We start from the raw sequence: 22,206 nt of genomic DNA, 5'->3' as shown, positions 1-22,206 counted from the left end.
AAGTCTATTGGGTTATAGTAAAGAAGTTCAAATTGAGCCTTAAATTTTGCAAATTAAACTTGTGGTCATTTGTAACACTGAACATATCAAAGCCCAGTTGCAGAAGCTTAGTTGGCACGCTGTGTAATTTCTTTTGCTCAATTATAGGGTCCTTGTAACTCAATTCGTAATTTCAGCTAATATCAAAGCTGTCAAAGTGTTAGAGTTATTTCCTCCATCTAATTGATTTTAAAGTAATAATAAATAGAACACTTGGTAGAATGTGGTCTCATTTATTTTATTCTGTGAAATACTCACAGGCTAGGCAGTTGATGAGAAGGTTATTACATTTTAGTAAAGAAAAAGGCAACCCATGAAATCAAAGAGAATTAAACAGGCATAACTCACCACATCTCGCACGATAGGCAAAGTCTTTTTCCTGCGGAGATCTGGCATACTGTCAATACCATAAAGTCCCCATCCAGCCCTGAAAGGGGAAAGAAAAGCAATAAATAATTTCCACAGGTAAGATGACTCCCTATGACAAAAAATAAATAAAAACAATTAAAAAAACACTGTTAAACCACAGCTTACAGGCTGTGAAAAATATTAAATGGATACATGGCTTTCAATAAATTCACAAAGCAGAAAAAATCAAAGGCTCTAGGACTTGGTCCAGAATGAGGGAAGAAGATTCTAGCTACCGACCACAACTGTTGATCACTTATCTTCTTGGATAGTCCCATATGTTGAAACTTTAAGATCAACATGGTCTGCTTAGAGACACTGCTTTACACAGAGTGGAGAATCAAAATTATTAGATAGATGGGACTTTGTACTGTTTCCTTCTGTACCAGAACTTATTTTGGGGTGTAAGTTTATCTGTCTGCAATGGTAGAGAAATTACATTTATTCTAAAAATAATATTTTTAGATTAATCTTTGCAGATTAATCACAGAGATGCCATCTCAAAAGGTCATGGACCTGTTGAAAACATTAGTGATTACTTTATACCAGAAGTTCCACTCATCTGAATTTATCCCACAGAAAAATGCACAGAATGAATTTGTTGCATGAGGATGTCCATTGCAATTTTTTATAATAGCGACAAAAACTAGGTTATCTCCATACTCATCAATAGTATACTCAGGAAATAAATTAATGGGAAGAGTGCAATAGTTAAAATGGAAGAAATAAATATATATGTATACATATAAAAATATTCAAAATATTTAAAGTAAAAAGGTAAAATTTCCACATTAGTAAATTTAGTATAATCCCAAATGTGTGCGTCTTTACATTTGTACAGAAAATATCCAGAAGAATAATCATGAAATTGATAACTATAGTTTCCTCTGTGGAGTGATTAGGTAAGAGAAAAGAAGATTCTCATTATGTTATAAATCTGATAATGGTCATTGTTTTTTATAAGCATGCATCATTTCACAAAATATTTTTAAAAGACAGATGAATCTGTATGTTTTTTAAAAAATGAGTTTGACACAATGAATTTGACTTTGTACTGCTTCAAATATAGTCATTTTGTAAAACCAAAAAGATGCTAAAATCACTGATGATAGCATCTCTTTGTGTTCATTTGAACTACAAACCTCTTGCTGACCTCTTGCTCAGGGTCAGCTCATTTACCATGAACAAGACAGTTTATGCCTCTGGGTGCTAGCTGGGCAGCTGTCACTGAAATAAACTACTACAGCCAATGATAGGCTGCCAGCATTTTATACTCCAATTTCCCACTGACAAGAGAGATGGCCTCTATGTTCTTGCTGCTTAGCTTAATAAATGGTAACTTTTTTTCTTTTTTATTTATTTTATTTTTTTTGAAGTTTTTGGCTGGGGCTGGGTTTGAACAGACCACCTCCAGCATACGGGGCCAGGGTCCTACTCCTTGGAGCCACAGGTGCCTCCCATAAATGTTAACTTTTTATCTTACTGGATTTTTCTTAGGAGCTACACTCCTAACTTGAACACTTCTCAAAGTATCAATGACTCGCATGATATCCTTGCACAATTCACCAAATGCATCATGTAATTCAGGTTTAACAGTAATAAAACAAAATAGTAATATTGATAAAAAAGCAATAGGTGAAGAGTAATAACACCATAACTTTATGTTTGTAAGTGAGGATCAAACAGTAAGTGTGAAATACTAAAACCATTGCAAATGTACACAAAAGAGATCAGTGGTAAGCAAAGAATTCTGTCGTGCATTTCAAATAAAAGTTGTCTTTAGTTTAGATTGCAGAAGGGAAAGGAGTAAATGTGGACCAGAGATTAAGAAAGAGGAAAGGAGAAAAGAAGGTAAGAGAATGTGTACAGAAGGGAGGGTGGAGTTTACTATCCTCTCCACAACCAATTGTATGATACAGAAGCTAATGTGGTTCCCCTAATTGCCCCTAATAATGCCAATTGTCATCTTTTAGGCGAAGGGCTGTGATAGGCACAGTGAGTCAAAGTCCCCATGGTCAGAATGCACACCTACTGCTCCATCAGGTAACTTCTCACTTCCCGCCTCTCCTCTTTCCATATTCCTTCCCTCTCCCTGCCAATTCACACATGACCCTCCCACCTTCAACACATAAAATACGAGGGAAAAGGGTTACATGAATTATTTCTTGAAAAATCTTTCCAATCAAAACAGCATGGTAGTGGCACAAAAGTAGAGACATAGACATTTAGAACAAAATAGAAAACCAAAGATGAAACTAGTCTCTTACAGCCATCTGATCTTTGATAAAACAAACAAAAGTATACACTGGGGCTATTCAATAAATGGTGCTGGGAGAACTGGGTAACCACACGTGTGTATAAGACTGAAAGTGGACATGCACCTTTTACCACTTACTAAAATTGCTTCAAGATGGATAAAAGATTATAAGACATGAAATGATCAATCCCTGGAACAAAGTATAAGAAAAACTCTTGAGGATGTCAGCCTGGGGAAGGATTTTATAAAGAAGACTTCAGTGGCAATTAGAACAATGACAAAAATAAATAGGACTTAATTAAACTGAAAAGCTTCTGCATAGGTGAGGATACAACAATCAAAGCAAAAAGACAACCTCCAGAATGGGAAAAGATATTTGCATGTTATGAAGTTGACAAAAGTTTGATATCTAGGATCTACAGAGAGTTCAAATTAATCAATAAAAACAGAGCAAACAATCTCATCTATCACTGGGCAAGAGACATGAACAGAACCTTCTCTGAGGAAGACAGATGAATGGCTAACAAACACATGAAAAAATTTTCATCATCCCTAATTGTCAGAGAAATGCAAATCAAAACCACCCTGATACATCCCCTAACAACAGTAAGATTAGCCCACATCACAAAGTCCCAAAGCTGTAGGTGCTGGTGCAGAAGTGGAGAGAAGGGAACACTTTCACCCTGTTGGTGAAACTACAAACTTCTATGGAGAATCCTCAAATAACTCAAATTAGATCTCCCATTTGACCTGGCAATCCCATTACGAGACATCTACCCAGAAGAAAAAAAAAATCATTTTATTATAAAGACATTTGCACTAGATTATCGCAGTTCAATCTACAAACACCAAGATGTGGAAACAACCTAAATGCCCATCAACTCAGGAATGGATTAACAAACTGTGTCTATGTGTACCATGGAATACTATTCAGCCATAAAAAGATGAAGACTTTACATTTTTTTGTATTAACCTGGATGGAGTTAAAACACATTCTTAGTAAAGTATCACAGGAATGGAAAAGCAAATATCCAATGTACCCAATACTAATATGAAGCCAGTAGATGATCTAATTCAGGACCACACAGGAGAAAAACTCATTTCAATTCAATGAGTTGAATTGAACCTGGGGAAGGGATGAAGGGAGGGGGAGTTTGGGGTGCTCCCCTGCATGCACACAATGTAGGGGTGTATGGCATACCTTCTGGGTGTGGTACACAATTATAAGAGGGACTCTACCTAACAAATTCACATATTGTGACCTGGTTGTTTGTACCTTCACCTTAACCTGAAATTAAAAAATAAAAAAGAAAGAAAAATCCCAGTTTCCTTTACTCCAATCTCAGACTGTGATTCAAAGCAGTTTCTATTTTTACCTCTCTGTGAACAGTATTCATAATGACTTAAAGTCCGCAGGAATAAAATCTCCTTCACCCCAGAACAGGTTAATGACACCCTCTTGCTATCTTCAATTGTTTTGAAATCTTTTAGCCCCTAAATAATGTGGCTTTCATAGCTATGTAAAGAAACATGCTCAATTCAGATAATGGTAGAAAAAGTGATTTATAAACTGCACAGTATAAAAATGAGTTATTTGTTTTCTTCCTATCAGTAATCACTATTTTTTCCCTTTATGTTTCCTCTCTCAAGAAACTTAATTCAAATTTTCAAGGTGCACCCAGAATCTTGAGTTTGGAATTAGTTATACATACGAATATATTTTCTTGGGGCTGACACTTCACTTCTATGCTTGTATCAGCAGAGCAGAGATATCCAAGGCTGCAAGCCAAATCTGGGCAATAATGAGTTCAAGTGAGAAGAAATGCATTTAAAATTTATCTTGGCCTCTTCTGAGTTTGTCATTTAATTTTACTGAACTTATATTTGGTAATTTGGAAAATTGCACGACAATAAAATTGCTCTATTAACCTTCACAGGTAGCCTCAAAAATGTTCTTTATCATGTTTTATTTCCTCATACTTTTACATTTTCACCATTAGCTTAAGAAATTGAGATAAATATACACTTCCATGAGCCTATTTACCAATTAATAATAAAGCAAACTTAGATCTTAAAAAACAGTCTGCCCTATTGGCCCTCATGATTAGGAAGCACCTGATAAATACTCTGAAGGTCTACACAAATGCAAAGTATTTTGTAGTGTTTATCAGAAGACTTCCTAACCTTCTGTGCAAGAGGTCAAGTTCATGTACAATAATTAAAATCCAGAAGAAATAGTCTAGGTTTCATGAAGTGAGAGGAAGTTATCAAAACAGGCCTAGAATGAGAGCAGGTCTCATTCTAGGAAATAAACCACTTGATTTCCATTGTTTTTGTTACGGCTGATTGAATTAAGATGACCCTGACTATAGGCAGCAAACTAGCTAATGATAGCTGATATTTATGTGGTACTTGCCCAGGGCCAGCTATAATGCTTACATTTATTGAGTACTTATTATTCCAAGCACTTTACTTAAATTACCTAATTTTATTTTTAAAATACCCTATGTGGAATAGGTATAACTTTTTCCCTCATTTTATAAATGAGAAAATAGAGACATAGAATTTTTCAGATTCATCCCCAAATTCACTACCTAAGCAAAAAATGGCAGTGCCAGGATTTGAACCCATGGTCTAGGGCTCACCATGCTCCATATTTACAACCGTATTAACTGGGGATGTGTGTGTGTGTGTGTGTGTGCATGACTAATCTAATTTATACTTAATGAAACTAAACAATTTACTCAGGTCCAGATCATACAGCCAGTTATGGCACAGCTTGATATCCTTTGTAGCATTATTTTACCTCTAACTTCATGTTCTTCATACTCAACAGGTTTTGGGGAGAGGAAATAAGAGTCATGTATCAGTTGATCAGGAATGTTGTCAACATTTGGATTTTTTTTCAATGAATTTCCAGACACTGTTATTTTCAGATCATAAAATCTAATCTTTCTGAAATGGTTCCTTCCCAGCTATTTAAGTGTCCCCTTCCCCTAGGAAAAAGGAGACTAGACTGTACACCTAGACTACAGGTATTACAGATGGGATAAAAAGGTGAAATCTATGGAAATAGATATTATATTAAAATCTAATTTAAACAAAATAGGTATTACATTAAAAGCTAAATTAAGTAAGATATGAGCTAATTCTACATTTGCTGTCTTACATGATTTTTATTAATAAAAGTTATTTATTTATTTATTTAGGTAGTTAGTTAGTTATTTTTGAGACAGAGTCTTACTTTGTACCCCTGGGTAGAATGCCATGGTGTCATAGCTCCCAGCAACCTCAAAGTTCTGGCTTCAAGCCATCCTCTTGTCTCAACATCCCGAATAATTAAGGCTACAGGCACCTACCATAACGCCTGGCTATTTTTTAGAGACAGCATCTCATTCTTGCTCAGACTGGTCTTGAACTTGTGAGCAATCCACCCACTTTGGCCTCCCAGATTGCTAAGATCACAGGCATGAGCCACCAGGCCTGGCCTTATTAATAATATTTTATTTTATTTATTTTTTAATTGAAAATTATAATCATACATATTTATGAGGTACAATGTGATGTTTTGATAGAGGTATACAGTGTGAACTGTTAATCAAGCTAGTTAACATATTCATTACCTCCCTTATTTTTTGTGGTGAGACCTTTGAAATTTATATTTAGTTAACAGTTTTAATATGTCAGTAGTTCTGTTTCTCAGTTTTTCTATAATATTGAAAAGAGTTTACTGAATTTAGTAAAATCTGAGATGTAAAAGTCTATTGCTAAGTATCTTGACTCAGTTGTCCTGTTACAAAATAGATACAATACAAACTATACAAATTACATATACTCTGTAACTTTAAAGACATATGATATTAAGTACAGAATAATTACTTCCATTCAAAATCAATCTGATAACATATGAATGTATACAGATTGGAAAAGACCCCCAAGGCACCAGGAGAGTATTGTATGAAAAGTTATTGAGCAGGTATGGTGCCTGTGGCTCAAAGGAGTAGGGCACCAGCCCCATATACCAAAGGTGGCAGGTTCAAACCCAGCCCCAGCAAAAAACTGCAAAAAAAAAAAAACAAAGAAAAAGAAAAAGTGTTCAATATCACTAGTCACCATGAAAGGTAAAATAAAACCACAATGAGATGTCATGTGAGAATGGCTGTTATCAAAAAGACAAGGTAACAAGTGCTGTCAAGGACATTAAGAAAAGGGAACACTTATACACGGTGGTAATAGAGATTTGTAGAGCCATTATGAAAAACAGTAAGGAGGTTCCTCAAAAAATTAAAAAGAGAATGACCCTATCATCTATCTGATACATACTAGCTATTATAAAAAATTAAATCAGTATGTTGAAAAATCATCTGCACTCTTATGTTTATTATCACGTGATTCACAACAGCCAGTACACGAAATAAACCTACCTGTTCAACAACAGATAAATAAATGATGAAAATGTGGTAACACATACACAACATAATACTATTTCATCTTAAACAAGAATGAAATCCTGCCATTTGCAGTAACATGCACGAGCCCGGAGGACATTATGTTACAGGAAATAAGCCAGACATAGAAAGATGAACCCTGCGTGATCTCAACCACACGGGGAATTTAAAAAGTTGACCTCCTAGGACTGGAGGGTAGAAAGGGAGTTATCAGGGGTGTCTGGTAGGGAAAGTGGGGGAGGGGAGTTGTTGGTTAAAGGACACAAAATTGTAGTGAGAGATAAGACGAATAAGTTACTGAGGTCTATTACTGTACAACACGGTGACTGACATTAATAACAAGGTATTACATTTCTGAAAAATGCTAAGAAAGTAATGGTAAGTGATCTCACCAAATAATTGATAACTATGTAAGGTCACACATATGTTAATTACTTAGATTTAGTCATTCCAAATGTACATATTTCAAAACATAATATCTGTGATAGATACAATTTTATTTGTGATTTTAAAAATAGTAACTAAAAAAAACACAAAGACAATTTTAAAAACTAAAATTATCAAAGAAATCTTCCAAAGGAATATTTTTCTGATTCTGAACAAAGGTGTGCTATTTCCACAAATGGAAGTTGATGGCTATTTTTGGCTAATATTTGTAGACTAGCTAATTTCCATTAGAAATCAAACAAATTAGTAGACTTCATTTATAGCTAAAGAAGTTTTAAAATTAGTTGAAAACTACTGGCCAAAAAACACAAATGGAGAGTGATTCTGTTTATGTCTGTGTTTCTAAGACAATTATTGGACAGGGATATGTAATCTTTAGCATTATAGAATATTAAGGCAATGTAAAAGATTCATTCATTCTAAATCTCCATTCCTGAATATAGCTATAGTCTCTTTCAGACATTAAAACAAATTATTTATATTTATTTAGGTATTTAATTAGAACCATACAAGGATATAATTTGCTTTTTTTTTTTTTTTGCTTAACATTATGTATTTTAAATACAATTACTACAATTTTCCTGATGACAATTATATACCTCACTTAAATATTCACCTGCTGCAAATTACTCAGGATGTTTTATTCTCTTTTTTTTTTATTATTGTTAACACTGAATATTTGTGTCTGTGCAATAAATGATCACTTCCCCACATACAATTAATCACCAATTCCTAAATACTTTATCAAAGCGAAGATATCATGTACCATAGATAGAGCATTATTTCATCTACTATTATGAAAAAAATTAAATAATTCTGATCCCATGCTTTCTTAGCAATTTGAATTTAAATGTAGGGCCCTCTTAAAATGACTTAATCTATGACAGAGTTTTGTCATTTAATCAATCATTTTTCCTATGCACGAAAAGGAAAATATAAGCAAAATAAATTAACTTATTCCTTAAACTTTTTGAATTCCAAATTTTAGAACCACTCTTCATCAGAATTGTCAGTGTGTAGAACTTTTTCCAAAATATTATCCACTAAGCCATCAAGAGCATCGGTGATTTAGTATTTTATAAGATGCCACTCCATTATTATTGCTTTTATTCCAAACAGCAAACAGCTGTGCCACACGTTTTGCTGTTGGTAGGCTCTCAGCCTTACAGAAAAACACAAAATGAGATAAACAGGACTCTACCCTTCCTCAAATCATCCTTACTGTTTTTAAATGAAACAATAAAACATTGTAGTTGTCTGGCCATGTCACCGGCAAAAACAGTCAAAACTGTGATATTTTTCCAGGACACTTAACTAATTTTGGACGTGTACAAGTGTATAAACAATGAAACTCTTACAATTGCTGCTTGTCTGCCAACATTTTTTTTTTCAGAGACAGAGTCTCAAGCTGTCTCCCTTGGTAGAGTGCTGTAACGTCACAGCTCACAGCAACTTCAAACTCTTAGGCGCAAGTGATTCTCCTGCCTCAGCCTCCTAAGTAGCTGGGATGACCAGTGCCCGCCAGAACACCCAGCTATTTCTTGGTTGTAGTTGTCATTGTTGTTTGGCAGGCCCGGGCTGGATTCGAACCCAGTATATGTGGCTGGCATCCTAGCCACTTGCCTGTCTGCCAGCATTTTTAAGAAAACATCCACTGATGGTTACATATAGATTTGTTATACTGCACAATACATGTTTGTTGTGGAATTGGTAAAATAGAATATTTTTGGCAGTGTTCCCCCTTCTGAACTTTCCCACCAACAGTGTCTTAGTCCAGTTCTCGCCATTTTACCTAATATCCCAGCTTTTTGGCCAGCCCATTTTTTTAAACTGCCATCAGAGAGATTGTTTTTCTATATCATAACTGTAAACAGGTCATTTTCATACTCAATGCCCCTGATTGGTTACATGATATAGACAAACCCTTTTACATCCTAGTAAGATACAGTTGTCCCTCTGTCTCATCCCTTCTGACTTCTTCCAACTTCTCCTCTATTCCAACCATCCTAAACTCATTGACGATCCTCAGTGACATCACTCCATTCCACACTTCTTGGTTTGTTTGTTTGTTTTAACTCCACCATTCTTTTTTCTGGTACTTGCCTCCTCTCCAAGTAGCACAGAGTAACACCAACTTCCCTATCAAACAAAACTTGGACATCACACTCATGGACCCATAAGGCAGGTGTAAACACCTCCTCCCAGGGCAACCCACACTATACACTTGAACATCAGGGATTCTCAGCAGGAAGGTAAGGGGAGGGAGATGCAAATTAGAGCTCCTCATTCCCCTCAGATGAGTTTGTCAGCCCGTGTGTGGGGTGAAAGAAAAGCATTTGTTACTGAAAAAGAATGTCCTACTATGGGGTTGAACTGGGCAAGGAATATGTTTCAGACCCACTTTATAAGTCTTCTGTCATACACCCAATAAAACAGGTAATGTTTCTATACAGGGAATGGCCCTACAATAAAATATATTTCAAACAATCAAGAAATCAATCTTATTTATCTCTGCTTCCCTAGAACCAACTCTGGTATGTAGCAAAGATGAATGAAAAGTGGAGGTTAAAGTGAATAGGCCTTGGCACCAGAGGGATGAGACAGGAAAGAAACCATGGTATTGGTTTAAGATTTAGATTTTTATCTTTTAAATAATACCTGGGAAAAGCAGACAGAAGCCTGAGGAGCAAAGGTGAAGGTCAGGGACCTAACACTATAAAGGGTTCATAGACAAGGACTTAGTCACAGGGAAGAGATAAAAGTCTAGTATTTACTAGGCCAATAAGTACTAGAGTGTTTGAATCTAGTTATCTCTTATAAAAAATCAAAAAAAAAAAAATACTTGCCTTACAACATTGTTGGGAGCATTGATTGAGATAACACATGTAAGTAGATCATGTACCTTTGGGATGTACATATGTACGTATGTCTCTACAATCATTTTGCAGAGACTTGTTGCAGACAGGAACAGTACTGAAGCTGATTGAATGTATGCTGACCCACTGCTGCCCTGGGGTATTTACATCCTCCCAACTAAGAAACAGGTGAGTAACACAGCCCCTAGCCAACAAGAACTTGTTCCTAGCTATCCCTATAGAGAATTAAAAGAAGAGAAGGTATCTACAAAAGCATTACACAAGCATTTTTTGAATTAAAATTATGTTTGGAAAAGTACCACTCTATCAAATATTTTCTAAGAAAAATTATACAAAATTTGGAAATAAGTAAAAAAGATTACTGATTGTCCTTTCGGTAGAGTGCTGGACAAAATCCAGTAGATCTTCCTATTAGAGTAGTACTCTACCCTTGCAGGTACCCCAGAAATGCATTAATGTATACATGATCTATGTATTTATGATTTAATTTAAAAAAATAAAGAAAACAAATCTATGTTGTATGGCATTCAGAAGTCAAGTAAATAAAATATTATTTTTAAAAAACTGCAGTAAAATTCATATTTAAGATGGTCAAGGCACAAATCAGTGGCATTTAGAACATTCACAAAGTTGTGTAACCTTCACTATCTTGTTCCATAGCATTATCCATCACCTCCAAAGGAAACCCTGTACCTAGTAGGCAGTCACTTTCTCTCCCTCTCCTCCTCTCCCCAGCCCCCAGTGACCACTTAAGTGCATTCTGTCTCTATATGAGTTTGCTTATTTGGATGTTTTCTATAAATGGAATTACACACACACACACACAAATAGAGTAGTACTCTAAAGTATTAAGGATGGACACCTTGGAACAATTTTCTGTTGATGAGGCTATTTTAAAACTTCATAGGGGTAAAGGTTAACCTGCCAGAACCCTGACACAATTGCAGAAACTCCTGTGAGAGTCATTCGAACTATTCCCGTACATAACAATGCAAAGGGACAAAAGCAATTGATGGTATTGGACATGGGTCTAGTAGGAAAGAAAACTTTGAATGTGATTGCCCTTTCAGAAGTCAAACAGCTTTACATGTGTCTGCAAAATTATTTCAAAGATCTTTTGATTGGTATATTCATACCTGTCCCTCTGAACCAGTCTCAGCATCTTACTTGTTCCTTTACTATTGACGAATTAGATGAAATCATTGACTGTTGCTCCTTTTAAATTAGCATGTGCCAAGTTTTTAATGTTTTAAATATTTATCCTATGATTTCTATGTTATACTTCATCACAATAAATGACAAAATGACACATATGATAAACAATAATAAAAGAAGGGCAGAATGCCAGAACTGTGTTTGCATCCCACATTGTTCCTTGAGCTCTATTAATTTCCCCTTTGACTCTGCTTTAGTCCAGACGTCTTTCCTCTGCTGCTCCTTGGTTAGCACCTTAGCCCTCATGATGCTACCTCGGGTGGAGCTAATTCTTTGCCTCATCCTCGTCTACAAGCCTAATCCTCGTTAGTTAATTTCACATCAGAAAAGAGTCTCACAGATGATTCAACCAAGTTTATTTTTCTGTTAACAATAATTTCTGAAAAACACTGCTTTTATCTTCTCAAATAGTTTTCTCAGTCCTGCCTCAAAAGGGAAATAAACTTCAAAGAACAACGTTCCTCTCCAGTACTCCTGGTTCCAGACACCACCACCTTCTTTCCATTAACCCCTAGATTCTCTTAACTGTGGCCATAAAGCAGGATGTTTTCCTTTACTGGAAATTGCACATAGTACTCTGAAGTAAGCTTTGATGATCTCTTTGGAGGGAGCCATGTTACAGATCAACACACCATGTCTGAATAAGGCCAGAAGGGCCACATTTCCTCATGCCTTGGAGTGAGGCTTTCTTCCTTGGTTGAACACAAGATGAAGTAATTGGCTTAAGTTTAAAAGCCAAGGTTGTAAAGTAAAATATATCAAATTATGCTCAGCAGAACAATAATGTTCATGCCCGAGAGCTAAGAGGAAAATGAAACTTAAAAGTACAGAATATCTACATCTTTCATCTTGCTTATTCCGGGCATGTATTAATAAATTGTGAACTGGCATGGTGAATTTCCCATTATTTTTAAATGTTTTCCTTTCTCTCCACATTGTTTTCCCTCCCTGTTTCTTTCTCTAGTAAATCCAGTACAATTTTTTCTAATAAATTTTCTCTAATAAATCTCTATGGAGTGACTCCATTGAAGTAGGCAAAGAACATGCCTATTTGGCTGTGTGCCTGGAACACAGTGGGTATCAATAAACAGTTTTTAAATGTTCTTGAATATGTCCACAAACACGTCAGCACTTTCCAGCCAATACATCCATTTTAGAACCAATTAGTTTTTCTGCAAATATTTTTAGATGTTTCCTTTGGATGTCTCTGTTTTGGGTATCACCACAAGTTGTGCAAAGAGATTTAAAATAACAAGTAATTGCCAATCCTAGTTGTAAAATTGAAGCAACCTATGAAATGATATATTCCAATATTCTTGGATTCTGGAGGTGTGGGAACTGGGGTACAAAGAGTATAAACGCTTGTCCAAGACACTTGTATTATTAATAGTGAACTAGAAATACTCTGGGCCCTAGACCATTACTGCTGTCCTCTCCTTTCCCTCTCCTTTGCCTCTAATGTCCAAAGAGTGTCAAGCCCTGTCCATTTTTCTTCTCTCAATCTCTCTCTGTCATTCATACATTCTTTCTCATTTGAATCTTTCTTTAGGGATCAGCGCTTGTAGCTCCGTGGTTAGAGCGCTGGTACATACACTGAGGCTGGAGGGTTCGAACTCGGCCTGGGCCTGCTAACCAACAATGACAACCATTAAAAAAAAATAGCCGGGCATTGCGGTGGGCGCCTGTAATCCCAGCTACTTGGGAGGCTGAGGCAAGAGAATCGCTTAAGCCCAAGAGTTTGAGGTTGCTGTGAGCTGTGACACCACCACACTCTACCCAGGGTGACATAGTGAGAGTCTGTCTCAAAAAAAAATTAAAAAATTAAAAAAAAATTGAAAAATGAATCTTCCTTTACATTTTGATCAGCATATATTTGTTATGAATTTATTATTATGCCTCAAATTCTTTTTGCTGACTTTCTAATAACTAATTTCCCCCATCTCCAGTCTATCTCAGCTTATTCATCTCGAATAAAAAACACTGTATCCGTCTTTCTACAGGAGGATTTAGCCACTAGCCTGACAGGAGGAGAAAGGTGTATTAAGAAGACTAGGCTGGCAGAGCTATTCATGGTGGATTGGAGGACAAATAAAGGAGACAGAGGGACGGTAAGAGATTGCTGGAGTAATCCTGGGTTCCTTAATGGATTCTTTAATGAGGGTCTTGACTGAGGTGGTTTCACCGCTTTCTTTGTCAACCCCTCCTTTCCACTTCATGAACTCTGGTAAAATTCCCAATTCAAACTGCCATAATATTTTAAAGAAGAAATGGCCTCACTGTCAAGGACAGGCTGTGCTCTACTGAATTACTTTGTCCTTTCTTGGGCCTTTGACCTCTTAAAGCTCCATAATGCTCCTTAACACTTTAGACAGACACTTTGTTTCAAACCCTTTGAAACATGGTTTCAGAAGTGCTAACTAGTAATTATTCATCTTTATTTTTTTCAAAGCTAATGTCAGTTTTTTAAGTTTCTGAAGAGATAAAAGGGATATCAATACTTCACTATCCTGGTGAGAGAGGAGATTACAAATTACGTTTCCAATAATTAAACATCTTTTTTTATTTTATAGAAAAAAACAACCAAATGGTCATAGGTTTTTATTACAAGGAGTTGAAAAAGTAAAAACCCAAATGTAGCTTTTAATATTCTCTTGCTGGTTTTCTCAATATTGTGCTTGGGAACAATGTGATGTGTCAGGGATCAATTTCTAACAACTCAGTTATAATATGTACTCATTTGCTTAACATATCAAGTAGACGGTATAGGCTTTTCTGGGACTTTCAGTTCCCTATTCCAAACACCTTCTTTCTTACTCCTTCCATAATGTTATGTGCATCTAAATTAACCTCAGGCATTATCACCTGCTACAGAACAACCAAAAAATGCAACCTCCAAACTGTCTCTCTTTTTTTTTTTTCTTTCTGAGACAGAGTCTCACTTTGTCACTTTGTGTAGAGGGCTGCAGTGTCACAGCTCACAGCAACCTCAAAGTATTGGGCTCAAGCAATCCTCTTGCCTCAGCCTCCACAATGCCTGGCTATTTTTAGAGATGAGGTCTCCCTCTTGCTCAGGCTGGTCTCAAACTTGTGAACTTAAGCAATCCACTCCCTTTGATCTCCCAGAGTGCTAGGATTACAGGTGTGAGCCACTGTGCCCAGCCCCAAACTTTCTCTTAAAAATCTTGTTCTATACAGGACCTCCAGTCAGGGCTTTAGTTGAACCAGGCTTCTGTGGCTCAAAACTGTAATTAATATAAAAATGTGTGTAAGAATGCCCCTTAGTTTGAAGCTATTTTTTTTTTTTGTAATTTCTTTCTTGAAAATCTCATCATCCATTTACACAGTTTATAAAGTACAATCATTCATAATAAATGAAAGACCAGCTTCTTAATGGGTTTTATTTGAAAGTCATTAAATACAATCAAATACCCACTAGCAAAGAAACAATTATATATTTTCTCAAAGCTAAAGCCATAGATTTCTTTTAATTATATGGTTTTTTAGAAGTATGTTGCATATTCAAATCCCTCAGGTTTTTAAGAATTCCTCTTGTATCACTCATAAAAATTAACAGTACCTGACAGCACAGACTAAAGCTATCAGGTGGCTCCCAGACTTTCCCAGCCCACAGCCTTCTTATTACTAGACAATGTTTCTTGTATCCTCGTTTATAGTTTCCCAGTTCTGTGGTAATAGGAACACAAAACATAGCCACATCCAACACAGTGGTTTAGCTTTGCTAGGCAGTAACAAGAAAGTCGTTTCAGGTTCTACTCACCGGGAAGGATAAGAATAAAGAAGAGTAAAGAAAATTCCCACTCTGTGTATCTTAGTAAGTCCCTGAGTTGTACAATACAACCGAGTCACACCCTGGTTGTATATCATTCCCATGGATGTCTTGTTATTGTAACAGAAGTTACAGAATTCTTAGGGTAGAATTAAAATCAAATTTTGTAAAAACAATAGCAGACATCATGTACTGTTTTAATGAATTGTCAGTCAAGAATTGTCAGTAGGGTGTTGGAAGGATTCCAACATGGAATCCAATGGATCCAAACATGCCAGGGTAAAATATGATAACAATGTATATAAAAAACATAAAAATATAATCAATTATATTTTTTAAAAGTTTCTCTGTCCAGTGAATCCCAATCTGTGATTTCTCTCCCTCCAGAGCTCCATTTTTGCCTTTTCCTCCCTGGATATGTGATTTCAATTCCTCTGGCTGGTAGACTTTTAGGACCATTGGACTGGAGAACATTCTCTTACGTCTGAAAATTTCAAGTGTGCTACAGAACAGAACTGTGATGTTAGAAAATTGAAAAACGTCTTCCTCAACCTGCCCATCTGGCACAAAATCATTTGTCTGCAATCCATGAGGGTACACAGAGGAGTGACTCCCGGGGCTGTGTAAATGATCAGAAGCATGCAAAGTTGTCAAGGTTCAATTGCATAATGTTTACACAGATGGAGCTGGAACATATTCTTCTTAGTATCTGAAGAATGCAAGAAAAAGTATCCAATGTACTCAGTACTATTATGAAACCAATTTATAATCACCCACACTTTCATATGAAAGACAAAACACAACGATAGCCCAGGCTGAAGGAGGGAAGAGGAGGGGGAAGGGCGGGGACAGAGGAGGGTGGATGGAAGGAGAGTAACACACCTATGGTGCGTATTGCAAGGGCACATGTCAACTCTATAAAGTGTAGAGTATAAATGTCTTAACACAATAATTAAGGGAGGTTAAGTCTATATTAACCAGTTTGATGTAAGCATTCTAAAATGTATACAAAATCAACACATTGTACTCCATACATGCTTCAATGTATACAGTTATGAGTCAATTTAAAAAAAGATTCAACTGCATACTTTTAAATAACTTTATTTAATAACTGAGGACCAATTTGAGCACGCTACCGTTATACCCATTTTGTTTGTAATAAACACTAAGCATCGTGCTGAAGTTGTTTGCTTACCCTCACCTCTGACCTTCCTCACATTATGAATGTCTCCAAAATAGGAACTATATAAATTTTACTTTTCATGCTTGTTAGTATAAGATTTTACACATATTAAATACTCAGTAAATAACAAAACTAATAATTTCTTTGTTTCTTTAGAGTTTTATTTTTAATGTGACAAATAATAAATGTATTTATTTATGGGGTTTAACATAATGGTTTGATATATGTAAACATTATGGAATAATCTTTTTTTAAAACTCTCCTTACTAAAACAAACATGTATGCATGCATGCATATACACACACATTTGAGTCTTGAGTAATTAAAAATTAACCCAGCTTTTTTGTTTTTTCTTGCTTCAGGGCTTGGAACAAATATTTTTATTGTAACAGACTAACAGATGAGATCCTCTGAAAACTGAAAACAAATAGATTCCTTTGCAGACCAAAATGTTCTTATTTTCTTAGCCTAGGGACATTTTACCTCCTTAGAGCAATCACGGGTTAAAGAGAGAATGTGTACTGTGTGTTCCTCATGGATACGCCTGAAATTTTCAGGTACAGGTGCTAGCACTGTAACAGAGCTTTAGAAAACAGACACCCAACAAAAAAAGTAATTATAGTTATTTAGACAAAGACTAATCCACCTATGTTTAACTTAATATGTAATCAACTCTGCCAGCAGACTGTCAAACTAGTACTGTATTCTGGAAACATGTTTAAAACCAGTGTTTAAAACAAAAAAACAAGCATAGATCCAATTAGGGTGGAGGACAGAAAGAAGAACCAGACTGTTGATTTGGGAGGATTTGGCTGGAGAAGCAAAAAAAGGGAAGATCTTTATTCTATCCAGCTCCTGTAAGGAGCACCTTATCATATACCCAATTCAGCAGTCTTCTTTCAACACATGTGGGTTTGTACTGACTATATCTGACTCCTCGGATTTTGGCAAAAATTATCTGATCAGTGATATGTAACTATAGCTACTTGAAAAGAGACACATTTCTGAATATGGTCAGTAGCATGAAAATGACACAAACATCTAGCTGAACTCTTCCTATAGGTGCGTGCCTGGTATTTGTCCCTAACACCTATTACATGGATCTCTCCTCCGTAGTTTGGCATGGTAAGAGCTTAGCTACCTTACCTTTTGGCATTGCTTTGCCTTGAGGATTGAGGTAAGGAGTATGCATGTCAAATTTGTTTGTAAACAGCAAATAGTATGATAATAGAACAAAAGTAGCAACCTTGCACCAGTTATCAAGTGCTGGTCCAAGAATATATTAGTGCCTGATAACTGGTCACTTTACCTCCCCGGCCAAGCTAGAAATTTTGAGTCAGTGATAATCAGAACCCCATGTGAAATAAATGGGTCCTAGGTGTGAACAAGTCAATGAGAAGTAAACCCCCAGCCCTTACCTTACAACCCAGGGATAACATGTCAGGGAAGAGAAGACTTTTGCAGCTGATCATAATAGAGTCGGAGGGGATGGAAACTGATTTGAATCCTACTCACACACTACAGTTGTGATGAAAATACATTTCCTTTGATTTTGCTGTTAAGAAAAGCAGCCAAAGCAACTAAGATCTGCCAAAAGTGGTATATCCCTGGAAGACCCACTAAGATTGCACCCATCACTCTGTTCATATTGAGGGAGAAAGGGTGAGACTTTGGGGGAATGAGCTTTTGCTGTTACTACTTTGATTTTATACAATGTAACAGTGGTGCACTGGAGCTGACCTCCTTGCTCTGGAGACTGGAATTATACACATCTTTCCCCAACTCTACATTTAGAGTTGTCACACAGATAGCCTGAAATTGACCACAATAGGATAACTTAAACCAGGAAAACAGGCAAATACTACAAATTAGGGTCTTTTCTTTTTGCTGCAGAGCCAGTTATAAAACAATTATCAGAACACTGCTAACACAACTCTTGCTAATATCCCAAGAAGGAGCTACTACAGATAGCCCTACACTAATTGAATTCTTTTCTATTCCTTTCTCTCTATCTTTGATTGACATGGACTCTTAGCATCTTTTCTACAACAGGAAAGGAGGGAAGAGGAGGAGGAAGGTGGAGGAGGAAGGTAGAGGATAAGGGAGGTGGATGGAGCAAGGGTAATGACGAATTATTTAGTTCTTAAAAATTAGTATTTTTCTCAAGAAACTCAATTGAAAAACTGGAAGCCAGCATAGAGGTGCACATGAATAGTATGTAATTCATAGTGATAACATCATCTCCATGCTCTTGTGAGATGATTCTCTGGTCAAATCAATCTCCTTCGACATATGAGTCCCTAGTGTATGCCTAGCCCATTAAGTGCTGTAGAGTATGGGGAGACAATTCTTCCTGAATCTCTTGCATTTATGTACATCTTATTATTGGAGGCTCTGATTGCCTTATGTAGTATATGGTTTCTCTACAGCAGAGTACAAACTTGTTTGCTGATCAGTATAAGTAGCATGTCTCCCTGTAAAGCAAAGTTTGATTGGTTTGCTTGGATTTGGGTTTCCCAAACTCAAAAAAGTGATACAAATTCACTGTGTATCCTACGTACACCTAGGCCCACCCCATGTCACCTTATGAGACTTAGGGGACAAGAGAACTATTGCAGATATGATGGTCATGGGGGCTGCTGACATGAGAAATAAAATAGTCTCTGGCCCGGAAGTCGGGTGCCTTCTGCCAGCACCCACACAACTGTGGCAGGCTAACTCGTCAGCTTGCATGAAAGATAAAATATTTGACTCTTCATAGTTCTTGACATAGAGAACATAAAATAAATTTGTTCTGAGCCTTAAAGAAACATATAAACTTGCTGGGGAGACAGGTGATGATGGATAAGTACGTGTAATCACAAAGCATTGAATTGCCTATAACCAAACTATATAAAGTAGTTTAAAAGGGGCAAGCTTTGTATCATAAATGCATGAATCAGTCATCACGAAGTAATTTATCATACAGCATTGCTTTCAGTACAAAAATAAATATTTTATGCCACACAACCCTTATTTATGATCATGCTCATTGCTGTGAACACTAATCATCTAATTAGTGGCAAAGCAACTAACTTAAACAACCAAGAAAAAAATGACTTTCAAATGAAATTACAGAGGAGAAAAGTTAATACTTCTCTTGCTGGACAAAAAAAATATATAGTTTGGTTTTTCTCACTTAATTATTATAATAAACATTTCTTCTCTTTGCTGAAACTATATTTCAAGTACTATAATGTGCTCTTTTATTTATTTTTTTAGAGCCAGAGTCTCACTTTGTCACCCTCAGTACAGTGCCATGGTGTCACAGCTCACAGCAACCTCCAGCTCTTGGGCTTAGGTGATTTTCTTGCTTCAGCCTCACAAGTACCTGGGACTACAGGTGCCCACCACAATACCCGGCTATTTTGTTGTTGTTGTTGTTGCAGTTTGGTTGGGACTGGGTTTGAACCTGCCACCCTCAGTATATGGGGCCAGGGCCCTACTCACTGAGACACAGTGCTGCCCTATAGTAGGCTCTTTATACGTATTCTTTGTAATAGTGACAATATCATTTCAAGTAAGAATTATTTCTACTTTACCAGGGAGGAAATTGTGGTCTGGAAAAGTGAAAAAAAGTTCAAAGTTAATATAGTTGTTGAATAGCAGAAAGTTAATTCAAATAATGCTGCCAAGTACTTCTGAAACATAGTGTCTTATACACATTATAAATAAAAAAGCATATATGAACAAGTCTGGTACTTTTTTATTTTAATAGTGCCAGATGTTTTTGCCTATATTATGCAGACTTTTTTTTTTTTGAGACAGAGTCTCTCTATGTCATCCTTGGTAGAGTGCTGGGGTGTCAGAGCTCAGTAACCTCAAACTGTTAGGCTTAAGCAATTCTCTTGCCTCGGCCTCCCAAGCAAGTAGCTGGGACTATAGGCACCCACCACGATGCCCAGCTATTTTTGTCTTATTTAATTCAAACTAATATACAAATTGCATATTCCGATTCTGAGGCAGTTGCACTAATTTGTTTCATCATATTGACAGGAAAATGCCAAATGTGTAACTTTGATGTAGCTGATAACAACTGTGGTGGAGCCTTTGAGATATCTGTGCACATAAAATGTAAAGATCAGGCTCCGCACCTGTAGCTTAAATGGCTAGGGCGCCAGCCACATACACCAGAGCTGGCGGGTTCAAATCTAGCCTGGGCCACCAATGACAACAACAACCAAAAAATACTGGGCATTGTGGCGGGCGCTTGTAGTCCCAGCTACTTGGGAGGCTAAGGCAAGAGAATTGCTTAAGCCCAAGAGTTTGAGGTTTTTGTGAGCCGTGACGCCATGGCACTCTACCCAGGGTGACAGCTTGAGATTCTGGATTTGAACACAATAACTAAGAAAATGCCATGAAGGCTATGTTAACCAGTTCGGTGAAAATATTTCAGACTGTATATGGAACCAGCACATTGTACCTCATGATTGCATTATTGTACACAGCTATGATTTAATAAAAAATAAATAAATAACTGTAAAGATCAACTGAACATACCCTTCATTTAATCCTTGGACCATTTAGGTTAGCTCATAAATGCAATATAAGATTATGTATAATCTCCCCTGAACTATCAAATGAAGTTAATATGTAACTTCAAAATGGAGAGCTAGCAAATAACTTCTCCCTTCTTAGGGTCTCCAAGATATTCAGCCAAGCACCCCTTCCATTCTACCTTGCAGCCCTCCCTTTGCAGGCACTGAAACCTCCATACAGTTGAACGTCTGTGAGTGATATGAGAAGAGAAACTGGGGCCTTAAAAACCAGTGAGCAGGGGCCTTAGCAGCCAGCCAGCAGCAGCCCAGAGATACCTAAATCCAGCATGGGAGCCCTGACATATGGGAAGTCCATGGAGAGGCACCAAGGTCCAGCGGATTTGCCTTATTAATTATGGATTGTTTTGCAGAAAGAAGTCAATGTTTCTCTTTTGGAGACTCTGAATCACAAAGACCAAAGGTCTTTGCTTCTTTTTCAGTTTGACTATGTAGACATATGTGATAAGCATAAATGTATTTGGGGCAAAAAAAAAAAAGTACAAGGTAGCCATAAAGTTTGTGTGCAATTTAAAATTGCAGACTATTTTTTGTGTTTTTTTGAGACAGAGTCTCACTCAGTCACCCTGGGGTTGAGTGCTATGATGTCATAGCTCACAGCAACCTTCCACTGTTGGGCTAAAGTGATTCTCTTGCCTCAGCCTTCCAAGTAAGTGGGACTACAGGAGCCCACCACAGAACCTGGCTAGTGTTTAGAGACCAGGTCTTGCTCTTGCTCAGTCTGGTCTTGAACTCCTGAGCTCGAGCAATCCACCTGCCTCAGTGTCCCAGAGTGCTAGGATTATAGGCATAAGCCACTGCACCCGGCCAGTTTTTAAATTGTACATTATTTTAAATTGCACACAAACCTTATGGCCACCCTATATATAGTGAGAAAATCCAAAAGTGATTTTACCTCAAAAGTACTATAGTTTATGGCTACTTCTTGTATATAATATAGAACTACTTTTG

The 22,206-nt window shown here is 36.7% G+C and overlaps 1 protein-coding gene across 2 annotated transcripts in view; it reads right to left on the bottom strand.

Moving 5' to 3' along the window:
• Positions 1 to 22,206, bottom strand: part of UNC13C (unc-13 homolog C) — a 578,086-nt gene that overhangs the window by 378,208 nt on the left and 177,672 nt on the right. For both annotated transcript variants that reach the window (XM_053595673.1, XM_053595672.1), the window contains exon 4: positions 388 to 466. In XM_053595673.1, coding sequence (XP_053451648.1) covers positions 388 to 466 — 79 coding nt within the window. The remainder of the gene's footprint in view (positions 1 to 387; positions 467 to 22,206) is intronic.

The sequence above is a fragment of the Nycticebus coucang genome, chromosome 6 (assembly GCF_027406575.1).
Source record: "Nycticebus coucang isolate mNycCou1 chromosome 6, mNycCou1.pri, whole genome shotgun sequence".
Lineage (NCBI taxonomy): Eukaryota > Metazoa > Chordata > Mammalia > Primates > Lorisidae > Nycticebus > Nycticebus coucang.
This window is presented reverse-complemented; position numbering and strand designations above follow the sequence as displayed.